The 21,268-nt window shown below is 37.9% G+C and overlaps 1 protein-coding gene across 1 annotated transcript in view; it reads right to left on the reverse strand.

The window, feature by feature from the left end:
- Positions 1-4,214: 4,214 nt before the first annotated feature.
- Positions 4,215-21,268, reverse strand: part of TRAK2 (trafficking kinesin protein 2) — a 74,958-nt gene continuing 57,904 nt past the window's right edge. The window contains exons 10-16 of the mRNA XM_044937232.1: positions 19,985-20,122; positions 17,825-17,904; positions 17,323-17,520; positions 15,669-15,967; positions 13,866-14,132; positions 9,704-9,809; positions 4,215-8,099 (exon numbers count right to left, since the gene is read on the reverse strand). Coding sequence (XP_044793167.1) covers positions 7,421-8,099; positions 9,704-9,809; positions 13,866-14,132; positions 15,669-15,967; positions 17,323-17,520; positions 17,825-17,904; positions 19,985-20,122 — 1,767 coding nt within the window. The 3' untranslated portion in view covers positions 4,215-7,420. The remainder of the gene's footprint in view (positions 8,100-9,703; positions 9,810-13,865; positions 14,133-15,668; positions 15,968-17,322; positions 17,521-17,824; positions 17,905-19,984; positions 20,123-21,268) is intronic.

Genomic DNA, 21,268 nt, shown 5'->3' on the forward strand with positions numbered 1-21,268 from the left:
GGCACTACTGACCCGTACCTCTGCAGGAGACACTCATACACTCAAAGGCAGGTCTGGCTCAATCTCCGTGGGGTCTCCTGGTGCACACAAGATTTTGTTTAAGCCTTCTGAGTGTCTCTGGTGGGTATGGGGTTTGATTCTAAATGCAATTTTGCCTCTCCTACCATCTTGCTGAGGCTTCTCCTTTGCCCTTGGATGTGGGATATCTTTTTTTTTTTTTTTGGTGGGATCCAACATTTTCCTGTCGATGGTTGTTCAGCAGCAACTTGTAATTTTGGAGTTCTCGCAGGAGAAGATGAGGGCATATCCTTCTACTCCGCCATCTTGTACTTACTATCTATTGTGTGCCAGGCACTGTTGTGAGGTGTGGAAGATACTTCAGTTCCCCTGATCCAAAGAGCTTAGAGACTAGTAGGGAAACAGACAATTAATAAATTCAATAAAAGCACAATGAAGCTTTTGTTGAGGGCCTTACCCCATGTCCTGGGAGTGGATAGAAAAGATCCCTTTCTAATTTAATGAATCAGGCAGTAGTTTTAACTAGAGAAAGAATTTAACTAGCTTTGCATATTAGAAAGATAAGTTTGACTGCAGCGTAGACCAACAATTGGAGGGGCCATGGGAGGAAAACTGGTTAGGAGTCTGTGGCAGTGGCCAAATGAGACCCAACAGTAGCCTCAACTAGGGAGAAGCAGTGGAGATGGAGAGAAAGAGGACACTATAGGGCTTGGTGATTGAAGGAGAAGGAGGAGGCGGTGATGATTCCTGGGTCTCTAGCTCAAGCAATTGAGTAGATGGTGGGGTCATTTATCAAGATGGGAAAGTCTGGGGAACAAACAAGTTCAGGGAAAAAGGTCATGATTTCTTAGATGGTTGAGTCTGAGGTGCCAGGAAGACATCCAAGTGGTGAGGTCTGTTACAGAGTTTGTTACATGTTTGGGGTGTTCAAAAGAAGAGTCTGGGCCAGAAACACTTGGAGTCTTCAAAGTAGATCATATTTTAAGCCAAGGCGGTGGATGAGATCATACAGGGAAAGGGTGTGTGTAAGAAGAGAAGAGGGTCTAGAACAGAGCCCTGAGAAACAATATTTATGACAGCATTTCTCAAACTGTGGGCCATGTATTAGTTAAAATATGTACAACTATCATGTGAATGATTGTGGCTTAAATCAAAGATGTTCATTAATTTCATGAAATACAAATTCTGCTGGTCATGCTACCAGAGTTGGTGCAGACTCAGAAACATCATTTTAGAACTGGGTTCTTTCCATTTTTCTGTCCTGCCACCCTCAGTGTGTTGACAGAGGGGAGCCTCATGGTTGCATGATGGCTGCCACGACTCCAAGTACCATGAGCAGACTGGGTGGTGTGTGTGTGTGTTAGATGCTCATTCGTGTCTGACTCTTTGTGACCCTATGGACTGTAGCCTGCCAGGCTCCTCCGTCCATGGGGATTCTCCAGGCAAGAATACTGGGGTGGGTTGCCATTTCCTTCTCCAGGGGATAATCCCAACCCAGGGATCGAACCTGGGACTCCCGCATTGCCTTTAGATTCTTTACCATCTGAGCCACCAAGGAAGTCCCAAGATAGGGTGGGGATGACTTCAAAAGCTAAAAGGGAGGGAGAAAAATTACCAAGAGAAAAAGGGGATTGGATTTAGGGGATTGGAGATTTACTTTGAGTCTGTTTATTGGGTAAAAGTTTATATTTAAAGGCTGTCTTATGCCTTTAAATACAGGCTTTGGGTCTTGTGTGGAGAGTGGCTAAAAACAAAGACACAAATGAAGTGGGTAAGGAAAACCCCAGCCATTTGTCTGAGGTTAAGCACTGATAACTTTGTTTTTTTTTTCCCTCTTTTCCTCTTTTTAGACATGAGGACAACTTTAACAGCTCTAAAACAGCAGAAGGGACAGAAATGAAAGCTTCTAGGAGCTAAGTGTTAACTAGAACTTCTAGGAGCTAAGAGTTAACTGCTCTCTTTTTGGTTGAATTTAGGGAAACTTTGGCATTGCCTAAGAGGCTCTTTCCAAAAGACCCCATAAGGGAATTGAAGCTACTAAAGTTCTCAGCAACTTTCCCTAAAGCAATCTGTCTTAGTATTTGGAATGGAGGTGAAAGAGGCTAGAATACCAACAGTATAACCAAGTATAAGCTGAATAAATGAATGAGAGAAACAGTGACTTAACAATTCACACATCATCAAAATTAGTTTGCACATTGGTTGGGGAAATGGGCACCATCTTCTGTAACATTGCAGACCTCTTGAAGTGGCAAATGTGATCAGCTGGTGATCGTTTACAAGCTTCCTTCCCATTCATGTGGCTGTAAGAGAATACTCCCAGTGTGGAAAAGTCAGTATTACTCTTAAGGAGCTCATCATTATTTTCATTTCTCTTTGATCATTCCTTGTCTTTCAAGATGAATTAAAGGTGCCAAGCTAAATCCCAGAGACACATTCAATAGTTTCCGAATGGCCCCTAGCCAGGGAACCACAGGAATCACGCACAAGCCCGCAGTGCCATCTCACACCTAGACAGGGAGGCCGCTGTCCTGAGCCCTGGACTTTAGAGGGCTCTGTGTATCACAGGTATGCTCAAACACCTAACTTTGTTAAAGAGCACATGGGCACTTGATCTTGAACTCAGTTTTGGGATAGCGGGACCTGCAACCCTAAACATCCATTCTCATCATAAACATCATCAGGACCCAGGGCAACAGTTCTAGCCATCTCTTGCCCTTTATCTTCAGAACAAAAGATGCCTGTGACCACATGCTATCAATGTTTCTGGGTTGTTCTGCTGCTAAGGTCAGAGACCCTGCTTTGGAATGCAGAAAGGACTGGGGCAAGAGCAGTGAGGTGAGAGGAAAGGGAACTTGTTCAAAAACTCTTAGAAAGCTTGAATGCTTGGATTCACCCATAATGAGATACTGTTTCCCAGTGATGCTGATCATTCATTTTTGCTTCATGTTTTCATTTGTAACTCCACAGGTGCTCATATATCGGAGTGGTACTTGGCAGGAACTACATATTGTGGCTGAAGAGCATTTTGCAGTATGGGTCCTGATTATCTGTAAATATATTTATATATAAAGATCTAGATGGAATGCAAATGAATCATGGTGTGAATTGTTCACATTATCGTATGAATTTTGTGGTTGCTTTGAGAGATGGTGAAATAGCTGTAAAAGTGGTAGTGAATTAAATGAAATCAAAATACTTTCTAATTTTCTGGCCCATTGTACTGTTTGAATATGATGTGAAATTCTTGCTTTTAAACAATTTTGCTGAGAAGGTAAAAAAAATTAAATTTAACGGAATTAAACTTTTTAACATATTTGACATTTATACTTTTTTCTCTAACTTCTCACATTACCTTTGATGTGCTTCACTCACGCTTTCTCACGCTAAAGAATAAAGCACTTCATGCCTGACAGTTGTGTTTTGGCATCTTTGGCAAACCTGCCCAGCATTTTTTCATTAAAAAAAATTTGGAGGGGGGGCATTTTAGCCTTAATTCATAAAAACTAATGAAAAAAAGAAAAACCAATACTAGCAAAACTCAAACATATAATAAAAACAGAAACAAAAGGCAACAGCATGCTGAAAGCCTCAAATCTTTAGCCTTATTTCATCAGGTTTTTGAACTTCAAACACATGCACTGATAATCATTTGTGAAAGAAAACACAATCAAAGATGCTTGGAACATCACTAAATTATATATCAAAGAAGTGGGGACTCATTTCTCACAAAATTTCACTCATTTCTCACAAAATGCTCATATGAGCTTTAAAAAAATATAGCAGTTAAAATGTGACAGAGAAAAAAGAACATCAAAGAATCTTTTCTATTAAAATCCAACAATTTTCAAATTTAATTTCTTGGAAACAGTTTCTAAATAGTTAAGTATCAGTAGTCAGTTGTGGACCATCAGAAATGAATTGCTTCATACTTCCTGAGTCTTAAGGATCTGCATATCGACAACTTCAGGTTTTATTTTTTTGTTGCTGATGCTTTGCTGAGGAAACAATATGGTTATTCTATTTAAAAAAATCTAAGAAAATACAGTAATATCTGTTTACTACTCATGACTATTGTCGGTTTGGCAAATAGAGCTTGTTCTCTGTACCCAAAACAACATAACAGAAAGGAAAGACTTTATGCAGGATTATCTGTTGAAAGAACTGGGACAAAACCACAGAAAGACAAAGGAAAATTTAAGAAGATACTCATGTTTATTATCTGATTTACATTCGACAAAGCAAAGGTAGGTGCACAAAGAGCCATTTGACAAAGTCAAACCCCAGATATCATACTACAGTATCTCGCCGGCAGCCACAGAGGGCCCCACGCCACTTCCTGATAGCTGTGAAGGCAAAGCGGCCACTCAGTGTCGACTCTGCTGTGCTGCGCTCAGGGTACAGGCTTGCAGGCATCCGACATCAGAGGAGTGGGCCACTGAACACCAAGAGCTCTGGTTCCAGATGTCAAGAGTCAGTGTTTGAACAACAAGTACTAATTAAGTACCAGAAAAAAAATAACAGGCTTTGAATACTGTATAAAAATACACCTTTTCTAGAGAACAGGCTCTTGTGAGCTGCCGATAACATGCCTCCCTTTGTCAAAGTCTGTTTATTCAGGTCAAATCAAGGACATAGAGTACAAAATTTTTTTTAAAAACTACTTTAACAATGGTCATTAACTTTTTTCCAAGACCCATGGGTAAAGCTATTTACATAAGATTTGGGATCATGATAATTCTGGAGAACTTTTAATTCTGAATTCACAGGGAAGGTATCCCTCCTAGCAACAGGATACTCAGAAATACCTGAGGTATAATCATTGAGAGCCTTCAGAAGAAAAAAGAAAGATTGGCGTTTTCCAAACTGGCATTAAAGTACCTACACAGTGGATACAAGAAAATTAAAATGTGAACAGTGCTAAAGCATAACAGATAAATTAAGAAAGAACTTGCTACAAGGCTCCAGTTCTTACTATCCTTACACACTATTTCATTATAGTAGAGAGTCTCAGGCAGTATTCAAAAATGATTTTAGATGGAAATTTCAAAAACGACAAAACCCAATTTCAAAACAGAATTCATTTCTAGAGACAAGCAAGCATCAGTTTATAATCCTTGTGTTTCTGGTGGAACAGCAACATCAGTTTAATTTTCAAGAACCAAAGTCTGATTTTCTTTAATCAGACAGGCTTATTTGGCTGTGAATACGCTCTTGCCCTGCCTCTAAAGCGATCATTTTAGCATCAGTTATTTTACAAATATACTAATTATACACAACATGCCCAAATCTTGCTTAATTTATAGCTGTTTATATAATATACATAAACTCTGATAATTTAACACTTTGTACTACTCTCTGGCCCTACATTTTCCTAGATCCTGATGTTTCTCGGCAACTGGCAATAAGAAGATTACTTTCTTAGAGAATAAATAAAAAGCTTAAAGAATTGTCTAAAATAAGCACCCCAGAGTTACTTTATGAAGTAGAAACTCAAATATTATCATTTAAAATGGGAATATTTTAGAAATTGAAGCATCAGGAATTCTTCTGGTTCACATTCAGGACACTGACATTCACTTACATGCCAGCTGGAATCCTTTCTGAACATCTACGTATACAGTCTTCTGACTTCAGAAGGACTGAGCAAGGGGGAGAGAATAGGGAAAGGACACTCTCACTTTTAATTTTGAGAAATTTATTTAGAAAAGTCTTATTAAAAGATCTGTAAAAAGCACAGAAAACCCACACATTTTACTACTGCATGTGTGCTTTGAGCACAATAAGCAGCTCGAGAAGAGAGAAGGCCCTCCTCTGGTCTGTAACAGGTGTACGGATGGGAGCCCCAGGAGCAACGCTCCCATCAAGAATACTTCAGAAAAGGCCTTGCACTTTAAGTCAGAACAAAGGGGCAAAAAATCTGCTAATGAAACACTGAAAAGATCAAGTAACATGTCTCCCCTTTTCAAAAATAACTAGCCCCCTTCTAGCTTCTCTCTATTATGCCTTTTGTGTGATGGCATTTCTTTCTGAACTTCACGGCCGAGATAAAGACCTTGGTCAGCAATACTCAAAAAACAGGTCTGTTTCTTCCTAATTCACAGCCTTGCATCACACCGCTGGAAGCTGAAACCTAATCCCCGAGTTTCACTTTGCCATTTCACATAGTTAAAAACAAAAACAGAATCCCAGAGAAAAAACAAAAGCTTTGACTTTTCCATTGAAAAGTTCATTCTCTAATTCTACAGATATTAATAAAAAGGCAAATGTGTCTTAATTTTATTTTATATTAAAAAACAATCTCAAAGCAAGCACCTGGGTTTTACTTCAGTTTATAATATTAGACTGTGCCTGAGAATTTTTGTGCAAATACATGTCATTCTTCATTAAAAACATGCATAGCATATTTTGGAAAAAGTTTACTTGCAATCAACTTTCCTTACAAAAAACCTTACGGACATAAACACACAACATTCTCAAATTCCTATGGATTGCACTTCTGGTTTAACCTTTCCAGCCTCCAAGGAAATCTGAAAGACATGTAACTATGTTCATACAACTTGGTCATTACATTTATTCAGAATAAATATTCTGAAAACGAGATGCCTTGGTTCCAATGTACCCACACTTCCCTTCTTAAAATAAATCCTTCCTACCCCCATCCCCAACTTATACTGTTTGAGGGGGATACTATATAAAAATACAAATTAAAAAACTGAACACTTATTAATCACAAGTGCAAAAGGAATGTGGATGACGTTTGGGCTCCCAGGGGTTCAAAGTCCTGAAAACAGAAAGCAAAAAGGGAGTCTCCACTACTCTGATCTTATGAAAAAGGTGAAATTCCTTGTTTGATAATGCAGTGAGCTTACTTTCTGATGGATGTGTAATTTAACCAGACGTTAACAGGGGCCAACATAAAAGCCATATCACTGTCGTCTCAGTAACAGACCGAGTTTACCCCAGCAACCTTCTGGAACAGCTTTCTAAAGGCAGTGGTCCAAGCTGCTTCTTCTTCTATCCCATCTCCTAACCTAGGTCCTTCCTGCTTACGCTCACCAGAAGTAAGTGTACTAGGAAGTTCAGTATTTCTAGTGTGTTTCAAAATTACTGGATTTATTTTCTAGTCACTTTTTATTTTCAAGACAAGAAAAACCAACTGAAGGACTACATTCAACCTTTTTTCTTTCCCTTGCCTCCAAATACTCATGACCCATTCATTTATACTTTCAAGTTATCAGACAGACCTCATGCTAATCCTGTTTCCATTCTTTCACCCTCCCCTTTCTACATTCACAACCCTTCTGCGACATTCCTTTTCTCTCAGACAAGACTACATATAAACAGTGCAAATCTTTCCTTCATGTGCTAACTTGATAAGACGTCAGTCAACTGCTGAACTTCAATCCTCCTTCAGGATATCCATTTTGGGGGATGATGTGCAAACTGGGGTGCTGAAGCTACCCAACATGACTGGAAGACTCTGATTCCTCCTCAGTCCACTCAGTAAATTGCTCCCTGAATTTAAATAGACAGCAGAGTTTGGTCTTTGAAGACCATTTTCTGCTTTTTGGCTTCTTCCATTTGCCTGGGCCTCGGGGGTCTTGATCACTCTGGCTATCCCCAGTCTCTTCAGCCTGTCCACTAAGTTCATCTTCAACTGGCCAACATCAGGAGGGTTTCGGGATGGTCTCAGGCCATACATCTCTTGGAGGAACGTTTCTGCTGGTCGGGAGGCCAAAAAATTTTCAGAGACATGCACTCGAGGCTCCATGGGCAAAGGAGAAGGGCAAGGTGAATGAGATGGTGAATTTGGTGGTGTGGAAGGGGTAGATAGGCCTCGAGGGAGAGGCTGGAGGAGAGGGATCTCTGAAATTGGGCTGTGGTACACTTTAGCGGAGATGCCTCGCTCCTGTAGAAGTTTGGCCAAGCTCACGGTGCTGCTGAAGGTTATGGTGGAATCTCGTCGGTTAGTGATAGATTCACCAACGCTGAGCCTGTAGGACACGGCAGGAGAATTCACTGCTGTGTTTGATGAACTGCTACCACTGCTTGCACAGGATAAGGAAGGGAAGCCAGAGCTTTACAAAGGAAAAAAAAAAAAAAAAAAAAGCAGGAGGGAGTGTTTAAGAATAAAAAGTAATCTGAAGTGAGCATTTAAGGTAATTATAGTAGTTATCCATAGCATATGTAGAGGAACAGATAACACATCAGTATCTGAGGAATGAAAATCCTGATGTGTTACTTCAAAGATTAGTTGTTTGTAATTTAGTCATTAACTTACTGAAACATATTTATTTTCATAGAATATGAAAAAGTTTACTATACTCTTAGATAAATTTATTCTTAAATTTTAACTCTAAAATATGTCACCTGTGGAAATATAACTAAAATTTATGATTAAAAAATCAAAGAAATTTAAATACTTAAGAAAATAAACTTTAGAAATTTTTATTAATATATCCATTCTGTAAAGCAAAATATACCAAAAGATGATAACCCACAGTTTAACAATTCTTCAACCCTTTAGAAAATACAATTTTTCAAAATTAAATCTAAGATGCTCTTTAAGTCTTCCTAATATTTTAATTATTCTAAATAATTAAATATTTTAAAATTATTTTAATAATTATTCTTCTCTACTTCTAGTTAACATTATCCCTGCAATGTTCTAGGTATCTCTGGAAACTACCGTAGATTCTTTTGGGAATTGGTAGGATAGAAACTACAGCAATATTGCTTATTGTTTTAGCCTGTGTAATACATGATTTGGACTGCCCAGAGGTTTCTGCCTTTGCCTTCTGCTTCTGGGAGGTAATCTATGCCATGTTTGCTAGAAGTATGTTTGTTCAGGAAGGAGACTGGCCACACTAGCTAGATCTTGGGGTGGACTTGGCCATAGCCTATAGTTGTAGGGTGGGGACTGGCCATGCCAGAAAAACTAACCCTGTGATGCAGGGTCGAAGCTTTGGGTCAGTGGACCCGGAGGTGAGTTATTATATTTATAGTGAGTTATAACTATATGGGTAGTCAATCATGCCTTCCACAGTGAAAGAGTAAAAAATCTGGACCCTGAAGCTTAGGTGAACTTCCCTGGTTGGAAGTACTCTGTGTGACTGACAAACATTAATTCCAGGAAAGTAATGAACCCTAAGGAAGCTTCATGTGTAGAGTCCTCCCAGACTCTGACCTGTCAGAGTCTCTTCCTTCAGCTAATTTTATCCTGTAACCTTTCCCTGTAATAAATAGTAACCATGTGCACGACAGCTTTCAGAGAGTTCTGTGAGTCCTTCTAGAATATCAGTCTAACAAGAGCATGGTCTTGGGAATCTCCTGAACCAGCAGGTGGTATCAGAACAGAGGGCAGTCTTGTACGGAGAACTAGTTCCTCCAGTTGTTCAGTTTGGCTAATTCTCTGTATAGGCTCAGTTGGGTCATTTACTACCTCTCTATCCTTGGACCAGTCACCCAAACGTTCTATGCCTCACTTTCTTCATTTAGACACTACATACTCGCTCTTTGTCTCCTTGTAAGAGTTATAATCATCAAATGATTATATTCTAAAGGCAAATTATCACAGAACATTAAAATTCTAGGAATTAAAAAGACAGTAATTAAAAAAAGAAATGTAGTAAAATATATCTGAAGAAAGAAGTAAGGATTCCAACTGCCCAGCCCCTCTTACCTGGGGGTAACCTGAGTGATATCAGAGGGATGTAATATCCTACAGGTGGTGAAGGTAAATGTCGAGTTTGTGCAGGACAGACACTTGCCTGGGTTTGAGGTTGCAACTGACGTGGAGAATTTTAGAGAATCAAACACAAAATTGAAAGACTAGGTTAATAATGTAGAAAGTTCATTATTAATAATATGATATTTATCAAGTATCTTTTATACAAAAATTCCACAATCTAGAAATGAAATATACACACTGTAATAGTATCCACTGATCAATACATAGCTGAATCCTTCAATAATTTGAAATTGTAATCAAACAGATTTAAAACAGCTTAGAAACAAGAGAAAAACACATTCTGAAAAAAAAAAAAAAATCAAACCATATAAGAACTAGTCATCAATCTTTCTAGCCAAACTACTCCAGTGGTTCTCAATGTGTGATTTGCACCATGTATTGCCAGGAGAAATATCAATAACCTCAGATATGCAGATGACACCACCCTTATGGCAGAAAGTGAGGAGGAACTAAAAAGTCTCTTGATGAAAGTAAAAGAGGAGAGTGAAAAAGTTGGCTTAGAAGTCACCGTTCAGAAAACTATGATCGTGGCATCTGGTCCCATCACTTCATGGGAAATAGATGTGGAAACAGTAGCTGACTTTATTTTTTTGGGCTCCAAAATCACTGCAGATGGTGATTGCAGCCATGAAATTAAAAGACACTTACTTCTTGGAAGGAAAGTTATGACCAACTTAGATAGCATATTAAAAAGCAGAGACATTACTTTGCCAACAAAGGTCCATCTAGTCAAGGCTATGGTTTTTCCAGTGGTCATGTATGGATGTGAGAGTTGGACTGTGAAGAAAGCTGAGCGCCGAAGAATTGATGCTTTTGAACTGTGGTGTTGGAGAAAACTCTTGCGAGGAGAAAACTGCAAGGAGATCCACCCAGTCCAACCTAAAGGAGATCAGTCCTGGGTGTTCATTGGAAGGACTGATGCTGAGGCTGAAACTCCAGTACTTTGGCCACCTCATGCGAAGTGTTGACTCATTGGAAAAGACCCTGATGCTGGGAGGGATTGGGGGCAGGAGGAGAAGGGGACAACAGAGGATGAGATGGCTGGATGGCATCACTGACTCGACGGACATGAGTTTGGGTAAACTCTGGGAGATGGTGATGGACAGGGAGGCCTGGCGTGCTGCGATTCATGGCGTCTCAAAGAGTCGGAGACGACTGAGTGACTAAACTGAACTGAACTGATGGGATCTACAGGTCAGAACTACTTTCACAGCAACATTAAGATGCTGTCTGTCTTTCCTATTGGGCTGGCATTTGCACTGCTGATGCAAAGGTGACACTGAGTAAAGCTGTGGGCTCCTGAGCACAAAACAGGGCAAAAGCACCAAGTGGTACTAGCATCTCTCACTGCTATCCAATTATGGTAGCAAAAAAAGGGCCAAATTCACATTAAAATGACCTTGATGAAGCAGTATAAATTATTAAATCTTGGCCCTTGAATCTTTTTAATATTCTATGTGATGAAATGGGAAGTAAGTATTAAGTACTTCTTTGCACCATACAGAGATACAATGCTTACATGAAGGAAAAGCACAAGTGCAATTAAGTTTTATCTTTTTTGACAGAACAGCATTTTTACTTAAAAGAACAATTAATACAAAAACTACAGGTATTCAGATTTGCATATGTGGCAACATTTTTTTTTTTAACTTTTTATTTTATATTGAGGAATAGCCGACTAATAATGTGAGAGTTTCAGGTGGACAGCAAAGGGACTCAGCCAAACATATACATGTATCCATTCTCCCCCAAACTCCCCTCTTATTCAGACCATATAACACTGAGCAGAATTCCCTGTATTATACAGTATGGCAACATTTTCTTCAAAAAAAAAATGTAGTGAGCCTGTCTCTTCAAGAAAATAGCTGAAAGGATTTGCTGCCAGTGACAAAATTCGAGCTTTGAAGTGAAAATGACTGTTTTGGTAGACTTGAACCCACCACTGAGAGCCTGAAAGCTTCCTAGTACTAAAAGACTTACCAATGAGATAGGTGGGTAATATTACATGATTTTATTGTATTATATAATGAAATGTGTCAACATTTGGAAGATCTGCATAACTTAGTGAACCAATATTTTCCAAATGACCGGTGCATGATGTTATAAAATCGTGCATGGGTAAAAGATGTATTCAGAGTGTAGAACAGACTAATAGATTTTAATGTAACAAAGTATGAAAAGTTTTAGATTTACATTGTTATAAACCTTAAAGAAACTACCACTTATCAAGTTTTGGTGTAATATTCACAAGTATCTGAAGAGGCTATTAAAACACACTTTCCTTTTCCAACCGGATATCTGTGTGAGGCTGTACTTCCTTTTTTTTAACTTTAAGTTTTTTTTATTTTATTGAGGTATAATTGATTTACAATGTTGTATTTCAGGTATACAGCAAAATGATTCAGTTATATATATAAACATATATTATTTTATATTCTTTTCCCTTATAGATTATTGCAAAATATTGAGTATAGTGCCCTGTGCTGTAAATTTGGTCCTTAGGTCCTTGTTGGTTATCGATTTTATATAATAGTAGTAGTGTGTATCTGTTAATTCCAAACTTCAAATTTATCCCTCCCTCCCTCCTTTCTTTTTTGGTAGACATAAATTTGTTTCCTACATCTGTGGATCTATTTCTGTTTGGTATATAAGTTCATTTATATTAATTTTTAAAAAATTCCACATATAAGTAATATCATATAATATTTGTCTTTCTCTGTCTTGCATACTTCCCTTAGTATGATAATATCTAGGTCCATCCATATTGCTGCAAACACCATTATTTCATTCTTTTTATGGCTGAATAATTCTGTTGTATTATGTAATATATATGTATCATGTCTTCTTTATCCATTCATCTGTTGATGGACATTTAGGTTGATTCCATATCTTGGTTATTGTAAACAGTGCTGCAATGGATACTGGGGTGCATGTAGCTTTTCAAATTAACGTTTTCTCTAAATATATACCCAGGAATGGGATTGCAGGATCATATGGTAGCTTTATTTTTAGTTTTTTAAGGAACTTTCTTACTGCTGTCCACAGTGGCTGTACCAGTTTATGTTCCCAACAGTGTGTGGTTCCTTTTTCTCTACATCCTCTCCAGCATTTATTATTTGCAGATTTTTTGATGATGGCAAGGCTGTATTTTCTTCACGTGTGCATGCTCAGTCACTTCAGTCACATCCAACTTTCTGCAATCCTATGGACTGCAGCCCACCAGGCTCATCTGTCCATGGGATTCTTCAGGCAAGAATACTGGAGTAGGTTGCCATGCCCTCCTGTAGAGGATCTTCCCAATTCATGGATCAAGCCCATATTTCCTGTGTCTCCTGCGTTGTAGGTGGATTCTTTACCCCCTGAGCCAACTGGGAAGCCTGTATTTTCTTCATACTCTCAATCAAAACAACATATTGTAATAGAGTGAATGTAGATGCTGACACAAGAATCCTGTTATCTTCTATTGATCTGTAAATTAAGGACTTGCAAAATTATAAAACTAAACCATTTTTCTCACTACTTGAAAAAATACAGCTTTTTTCATAAAATATATTATTTGTGTTAATATGTAACTATTTTAAAATAATGAGTTAATAAATATTTTAATAATTTCTCAGTTTTTATTTCTAATATGGTAAATTATAAGTAGATACAACCCACACAGACATGCTCTCTGCAATTCTTCATGATTTTTAAGAATGTAAAGATGGGATGGGGAGGGAGGTAGGGGGGATGTTCAAGTGAGAGGAGACATGGGTTAACCTATGTCTGATACATGTTGATTTTTGTTAGAAACCAACACAATACTATAAAGCAATTATCCTTCAACTGAAAAAAAAAAGAGTTTAAAGAGATGCTGAGTCCTAAAGGTTTGTGAACCATTGACTGAACTGCTCTCTCCTCTCTGCCTGATCTATTTATGCAGGTTGGCTAAGACATGGAGAGAATCAGAAGGGGCACTTACGCTATACATTTCTACTACCCTATTTTCAAGATGAGTACACTCCAGTAAGACTTAAGTAGAGGCAGTCAGCTGACCATACAGTGATGCAGAAAGCAAAGTACTACTGGTTACAAGCTATACTCTTCTCACCTGTAACTGGACCACCAGCTGAAGTCATGGGTGGCAGGAAGATTCCTGTTACTGGCTGGGATACTGATGTTTTCTGTTCCACTTGAAGAGGTTGCTGAACCTGAAAAGTGATACCCTCCTCTTCATCTTCTTCTAAATCTGAGAGGTGATAGATGGCATCCTTGGGCAACTGGGTAAAGCCTTTAGTGATGACACCTGGTCGTGGGTCAAGAATGGTTCCTAAATTTGGTTGAGCAAGTTGCTGCCATTGATGCAGAGTTTGTGATCCTGAGTACGCAAACAAAAAAAGGAACAGGTTTTAAATTTCCCACAAATATTAAATCTTGAAAGAAGCTAAAATTATGTGTGTAAAAAAGTAATGATAATAATAAAACTGCTTTTTCAGTCTTAATATTTTGGTAAAATTTGTACATTGAAGTTCTCTGTGGAAAACTAACAAGATGCTAAAGGTATGAATAATCATCTTTTTATTTCAAAAGTTAACTTTAAAAAGGACATCTAAAGCAGGGGTGAAAAAACCAAGTCAACATGCTTAATAGGAACTAGAATGCTGAGGCAGTGATGAGAAGAAAGATATGTACAATGTGGGGTTGTGTTTTTCCAGGTGACAAAAATCAATATTCCTTTGTTTTGGAACTGCTTATGAGCTTTGAACTCAAAAGCTAGGCTCCTAGGTTGGAAGGCATCTTGAATTACAGTGATTTTTTGTATACTTCTCCACTGTGTTCATGTCCTTTCACCAGGATCTCAGGGAGAGTAGGAAAGCTAAGGAAATGATAAAAGGAGGACATATCCCCACTGTTTCTGTCTGCAAATGCAGGTTAATGATCATCCCAAGTGCCTGCACCAGATGCAGTTGCTACTTGTCACTGAGAGTCATTTAATCCTAAAAATAGCTGCAAATATCTGCACTGACCATTAATAAAATGAACATAACACCTTTGAGTTTGAGAGGTCCTTCTAGGTTATCAACTCAAAATTCTGTCTAATGCAGACACTTTTATGGTAACAGCAGAGGATCATTTGAAGATTGTCAATATTCCATAAAACAAAGAAATCTATTTTAAATTCAAGTCCCATTTTAAGAGAGAATAGAAACTGACTTGAAATTAACAACATTTTCTAATTGAACAAAAGAAAAATACAGGCACACATACCTCTAAGTAAAAGACACTCTTTGGGTAAAGAACTCTTTCTTGAAACAAAAGGTAGAGATGAAGTATTCCATCTAGATTATTTTTATTCATCTGTCATATCTCATTTATCTTATCATGAAAACTGCTATCAAGGATGTGTGTGCATGCATGCTAAGTTGCTTCAGTCATGCCCAACTCTGTGCAACCCTATAAACTGTAGCTTGCTAGGCTCCTCTGTCCATGGGATTCTCCAGGCAAGAGTACTGGAGTGGGTTGCTGTGCCCTCCTTCAGGGGGCCTTCCTAACTCAGGGATTGAACCCACATCTCTTAAATCTCCTGCACTGGCAAGTGGGTTTTTTTCCAGTAGTGCTATCTGGAAAGCCCCACTATCAAGGATATTCCTCAGCAAAGGACAAGAAAAGATTACTTGTCTTCCCCCACATTTGTATAAAAACAACATCTGTAGAAGAGAACTGACAGCTGATGGCATGGAGAATGCAAATCTCTTCATTAATTTTCCACAAAATTCTGCAGTGCATGGTCATATGAACAGTGAAGATTTAGGGATAATAAAGATAGCTCCTGCACAATTACAAGAGACACATCATTTCCAGGGGAAGGCAAAACCATAAGCAACATCGCTTAGAAATGGCCCTCACTTATTACCTTCAAGGGGCTTGACAATTTGTAATTTTTCAGGCATAAAACCTCGAAGGCAACTGGCACTGCTTAGGTCTGTGGTCTCCGACTGGTCGGTGTAGAGGGAGGCCAGGCTCTCTGTGGGCGTGCCACAGCCACTACCCTCTTCTTTCTGGTCAGCCAGAACTTGGATCTTCCGCTGCCATTCTTCTGCAAAGAACTGCTTCTCACTTAAGTAGTTCTGTCGCCGCAGACTGAGGCGATGAAGTGCTGTTGCCAAATCGCTCTCTGTAGAGGGTCCTGGTTGATCCGTCTTCTGGATGTTCCTATGGGAAAATCACATTCACTGACTACATCTGTGAGGGTCAGAAGCACAGCAAAGAGCTCTCCTTTCCACAATGGTGAATGTTCGAGAGACTGATCTTAAAAACACATATTTTTCTTAGATAGCTGGAATACAGAAATAGTAACAAACCCAAATCTCTAATACTACATTGTAATATTTTTATAGATCATTTCAGATGACTTCAGATAGGCTATATTATGTTGTGTTTATTAAAATTTCTGTTTCACTTAATTCATTTAGCTATAGATAATGACCATTTATAAATTCAGTTTAGGTAGTCAAAAAACTAAATGTTATCTTATTTCACTGAATCTATAATACCATTGAGGGCAAGAGGTATCATTATTTTATGTATTACTAAGAAATTAAAAATGCTACTCATTATACTACAACACATCATTAGCTGCAAAAGATAAACAATTTCAAAAATATTAAAATGTGAAAAAATTTACTTTAGGCCATAAAATCCACTATGAATACTGCAGACATTTAAAAGAAAACAAGATTCATAAATACTGCACTTTCATAGCTCTGCAACACAGTTTTTCACTTCTCAAGATTAAAAAAATCGGAGATATCTTACAACTGATACCAAAAGAAAGAGTAGTAAGCCAAGTTTTAGGCATTCCATGTGTGAATTCACATAGATGTTCTTGTTAGATCTTTTCCTAAGGTAACTGTGTACAATGAGGTAGTATTAACACATAAGGCTACCATGGGTACAGAATCTACCTCTAAGACCAGACAATACAATCGAAAACCTAGGGTAATGGATTTCTGCATTAGGAACGACTTCTCTCAGGTGCCAAACATCTAATTTTCAAAAACTTTCAGTTGACTTTCCAGTAATTCTCTTTAATTTCTAGTTAAACAAAATTCAATGAACTGAATTAATAAAAAAACAGAAACAGAAATCTCAATTTAAACAAATAGGAAATTAAGAGCAATCTAGTTTTCCTTAATAGGTATTCAAGATTATTGTTTATTGTAAAGGCACCAAAGAAGCTGAAATTATGAGCACGGGTTATGAGAAACTATCATCTAATGCTATGCGTAACTGCTAATGACCAAACAGATTCAAACAAATTTGATTCTGAACACAAAGTTAGAGACTCAAATTTTGCCAAACCAGAGAAGAAAGAAGTAAAGAATTTTATAGTTCAATGCAAACTCCATTTTGAATATAATTAATTAAACCTTTTCACTCCAGTGATCCGTCTAACAAATAATGATACAAGGCATCACTACTGAATGAGAACTGATAGTTCCTTTCAGTGTTGTCTTCAGACAGCACAGAACAATGCTGAAATTTGTGTGTGAATCCATGTTTCTTACCCTGGATCTTCCTCCAAGTTACTCTTCTGGGTTGTTTTGCTCTCTGTTGGTTCTAAGCCAGATTCAAATGGTTTTGCTGTCATGATGACACTTGAGCGGTTGGAGCCTGGGATGGGCAGTAGAATTGGGAATGGGACAGAGCGACCCCGGGTGTCATTGGCAACCTTGACAGTGTCAAATACCCGTTTCTGTTGGGCTCTGTCAAAAAAGAAGTGTTTATTATTGCCACTGCCTAGCATTGGAGTACTCTAGAAAAGATGCATGTAAATACAGCTCATTAAAAACAAAGCCACCCTGAAGAGCCTCTTAAGTTTGGGAGAAATTATTAGAAAATAAATTTCAGAACAAGAGAATGCTCTCACAGATGGGAGCACTATCAGGAAAGAACTGAATAGTAAGAAGATATACTACTGAATCTCATAATACTGGTCACTTTGGATTGTAGCTTCTTTTCAATTTCCATCCCAATGGTCTAGTAACAACACATATGATCTGTACTTACTTTTGTTTAAAGAGAGAAGATTCCTCATCCAAACTCAACTTCTTACGCATGGTCCCCTCAATCTCAGCTGCCAGAGATTCCTAAGAAAAGAGTTTGAGGGTACTAACAGTGATTAACTAAGAAGCCTGTTATGAGAAATAAACGACCTTTCAATTATCTAACAGAATTCCCAGAATCCAATACTTTCAGTGTTATAGTAAAAGAAAACACAAGAAAACAGTCATAAGCTAAAATGCAGGGGAAGAAAAGAGACATTCTGGAAATGTAGCTTTTATACAAGAAACGACTACTTTTTCATCATATATATTTTTACAGGAAGCAATGGGAAAAGCCAATTATGATACATAAAAGTATTACATATACAGATACACAAAAATAAAAGGTTTGAAAGGCTATAAACCAAGATGTTAATAGTGATTCTGTGGAGGTCAGGATTTGATAGTATTTAACCATTTCTTTTTGGTCCTCTCTAGTTTCTAACTTTTCTATAATGAACATGTAAAACTTTTACAATATAAAAAATTGTTTAAAATAAAAATCAGCAATCCTCTCCTTCCCCTGATCAAAGGTGAAGATTCGATTAGCATGGATGGTAGACTCAATGGAGCTGACAATGACTGAATTGGAGGTACTGGTGTGAACTCATGATGTTAAATATGCATATAAACATAAGATATGAATAGAAAGATAGATATACATGTGTTTATATGGGTGCATATGAACATACATATATTTCCTAGCTCTATCTGTTGAGAGGGACTGAAAGCAATAATAACTCTAGTGGCCAGGCATACCTAGCACCCAGATTTTGGATTCTAAGTATCATTCCTCACTAAAAATAACCAGAGCTCCTTGGAGAATGGCTGATCTGAAGGCTGGCCCAAGGAAAGGGCAAGAAGAGCCTGAAGGAGATCCTACTGACCACATCTGGGACAATTTAAGTATCAAAATAAAAAAGAGTAATGATGGCTTATAATCCATTGATTAAAATAGGAATTCATGGGTCTATACTGCGTAACCTAAATGAACAAATGAATAAATCAATGAGACAGAAAAGTTCTGACAAAAGAATGCCAATTTTAAAAAGCTGAAAAAAAATGATGGAATTAAAAAGTTACCATTTGGCAACCATCATAGTAATAACTGAGTCAGATACATCCCCATTAATGGGTGCTAAAACTAGTGGGTAAAGCTTGATGGGGAACATAATATTTAAACAGTATCAAAGTATCACCCCAAAATAGTTATTTTGATCACTTGGTCAAGGTAGTATCTGACAATTTTCATCACTGAAAAGTTAATTAGTAATGTTAATTCAATTAACTAGTAATTAATTAACAATGACTAACTTTACAGTGAAAAAAAACTGGCAGATATTACCTTAACCAAAGGATCAAAGTTAATTAACATCATCAGTAATGGGACAAAAAGACAATGTGTGCCTCCCAATACAATGCACTGAGGAGAACATGGCATTATTTCTGCTGAAAATGCATTGCTGCTGCTGCTAAGTTGCTTCAGTTGTGTCCGACTCCGTGCGACCCCATAGTCGGCAGCCCACCAGGCTCCCCTGTCCCTGGGATTCTCCAGGCAAGAACACTGGAGTGGGGTGCCATTTCCTTCTCCAATGCATGAAAGTGAAAAGTGAAAGTGAAGTCGCTCAGTCATGTCTGACTCTTAGCGACCCCATGGACTGCAGCCTACCAGGCTCTTCTGTCCATGGGATTCTCCAGGCAAGAGTACTGGAGTGGGGTGCCATTGCATTACCTAAATCTAATTGTGGGGAAACAACAGACAAATCAAAGCTGAAGACATTCTACAAAGGTCATAAATGACAAAACAAAGACAGAAGAACTGTTCCAGACTGTAACAACCCAATGCAATGTATCCTTCAAAGGACATTGTTGGGACAATTAGCGAAATTTAAATGGGCTCTGTGGATGAGACAGTGATAGTATTGTATCAAAGTCAATATCCTGGAGTTGATGGTTGTATGTGGTTAGGTAGGAGAATGTCCTTGAGAGGATCCTTTTTTTTTTTAATACATACACACTGAAGTATTAAGGGGTAATAGGGTTACTAACAACCCTGTTACTCTCAAGGACCATCAAATCTTAAGCAAGTTTCCTTAAATACATAATATTTTTATCAGTTCCTTACCCCAGAGAAAACTCCATATGGCTGAGAGAAGTAGAGATGAGCTGCAGGGCTAGATCTACTGCGAAGTTCCTTTATTTCTTCTTGAGATTCATGTAGCATTCCGAGACACTCCATATTCCTGTCTTGTAACTCATGAAGCTGCAAGATTGGAGGGCGATTAGTGTACCTTATTATACTACAAAGTGACAACAGGAAAAAAAAATTGAGATAAGTTTAAATTTTATCCAGAGGACTAACTTTATGAATTTAAATTTTCTACAAAGACTCTGAAACAGCCTAAGCAAGGAAAGTATATATATTTCCAGCTGCCAGATTTAGAGGTGTCTTGGCCAGAATTATATACAAACATGATTTCCTAAAAATGTGAAAAGTAACTGAGACAACCATAGCTGTCAATTCAGTATTTAATGCTTCTTATATAAAAAAAAAAACTTATAGAGGAAGTATAATAGCTATGGTCAAGTTAGTTTAGCACAATATTAGATATGTATATTTTTAAACATCTCTCTGAAGTTTGCAAATGACAAGATCAAGTCTATCAAGTCTGTAAGATGTCAGGGTGCAGGTTTCTGTGGTGGTCGAGCAGTTAAGAATTCACCTGCCAATGCTGGGGACAGTGGGTTCAATCTCTGGTCCAAAAAGATCCCACATGCCATGGAGCAACTAAGCCCATGTGCCACAACGACTGAGCCCAAGCTCTAGAGCCCATGAGTTGCAACTACTGAAGCCCATGCTCCATAACAAGAGAAGCCAACCACAATGAGAAGCATGCAACAGCAATTAGAAAGTAGGTCCTGCTTGCTGCAGCTAGAGAAAAGCCCATAAACAGCAATGAAGACTCACCACAGCCAAAATAAATAAATAAATAAAATCTTAAAAAAAAAAAATAGATGTCAGGGTACTCAATAGACATAAAACAAGTAGTTTCTTCTCCCTTGTTTCAGAAACTTTCTTTTATAGTTAGCATACATAAGCATGTTAAAACAGTACATAATCTTCAGAGTACATTCTAACTTCAAAAAGTTCTTCAAGTGTATGTATTATGTGGACTAGATGATCAGCATCACTAGGGCTAGAGGTGCTTATTAAAAATGGAGATTGCTTTATTTTAAAAACTGTTGGGTTAGTTAACAGAGACCTGAAAGGGGTCATACATTCCTAAAAAATCTTATAATCTCAAGGTTTCCCTGCTAAGAAGGATGTTGTCATGTTATTATTAGTTTTAGAGACAGAATTCTTAAAAAGCTTTATTTTGTAGATCTCATAATTTCATTTTAATCTTCT

This window comes from Bubalus bubalis, chromosome 2 (assembly GCF_019923935.1).
Source record: "Bubalus bubalis isolate 160015118507 breed Murrah chromosome 2, NDDB_SH_1, whole genome shotgun sequence".
Lineage (NCBI taxonomy): Eukaryota > Metazoa > Chordata > Mammalia > Artiodactyla > Bovidae > Bubalus > Bubalus bubalis.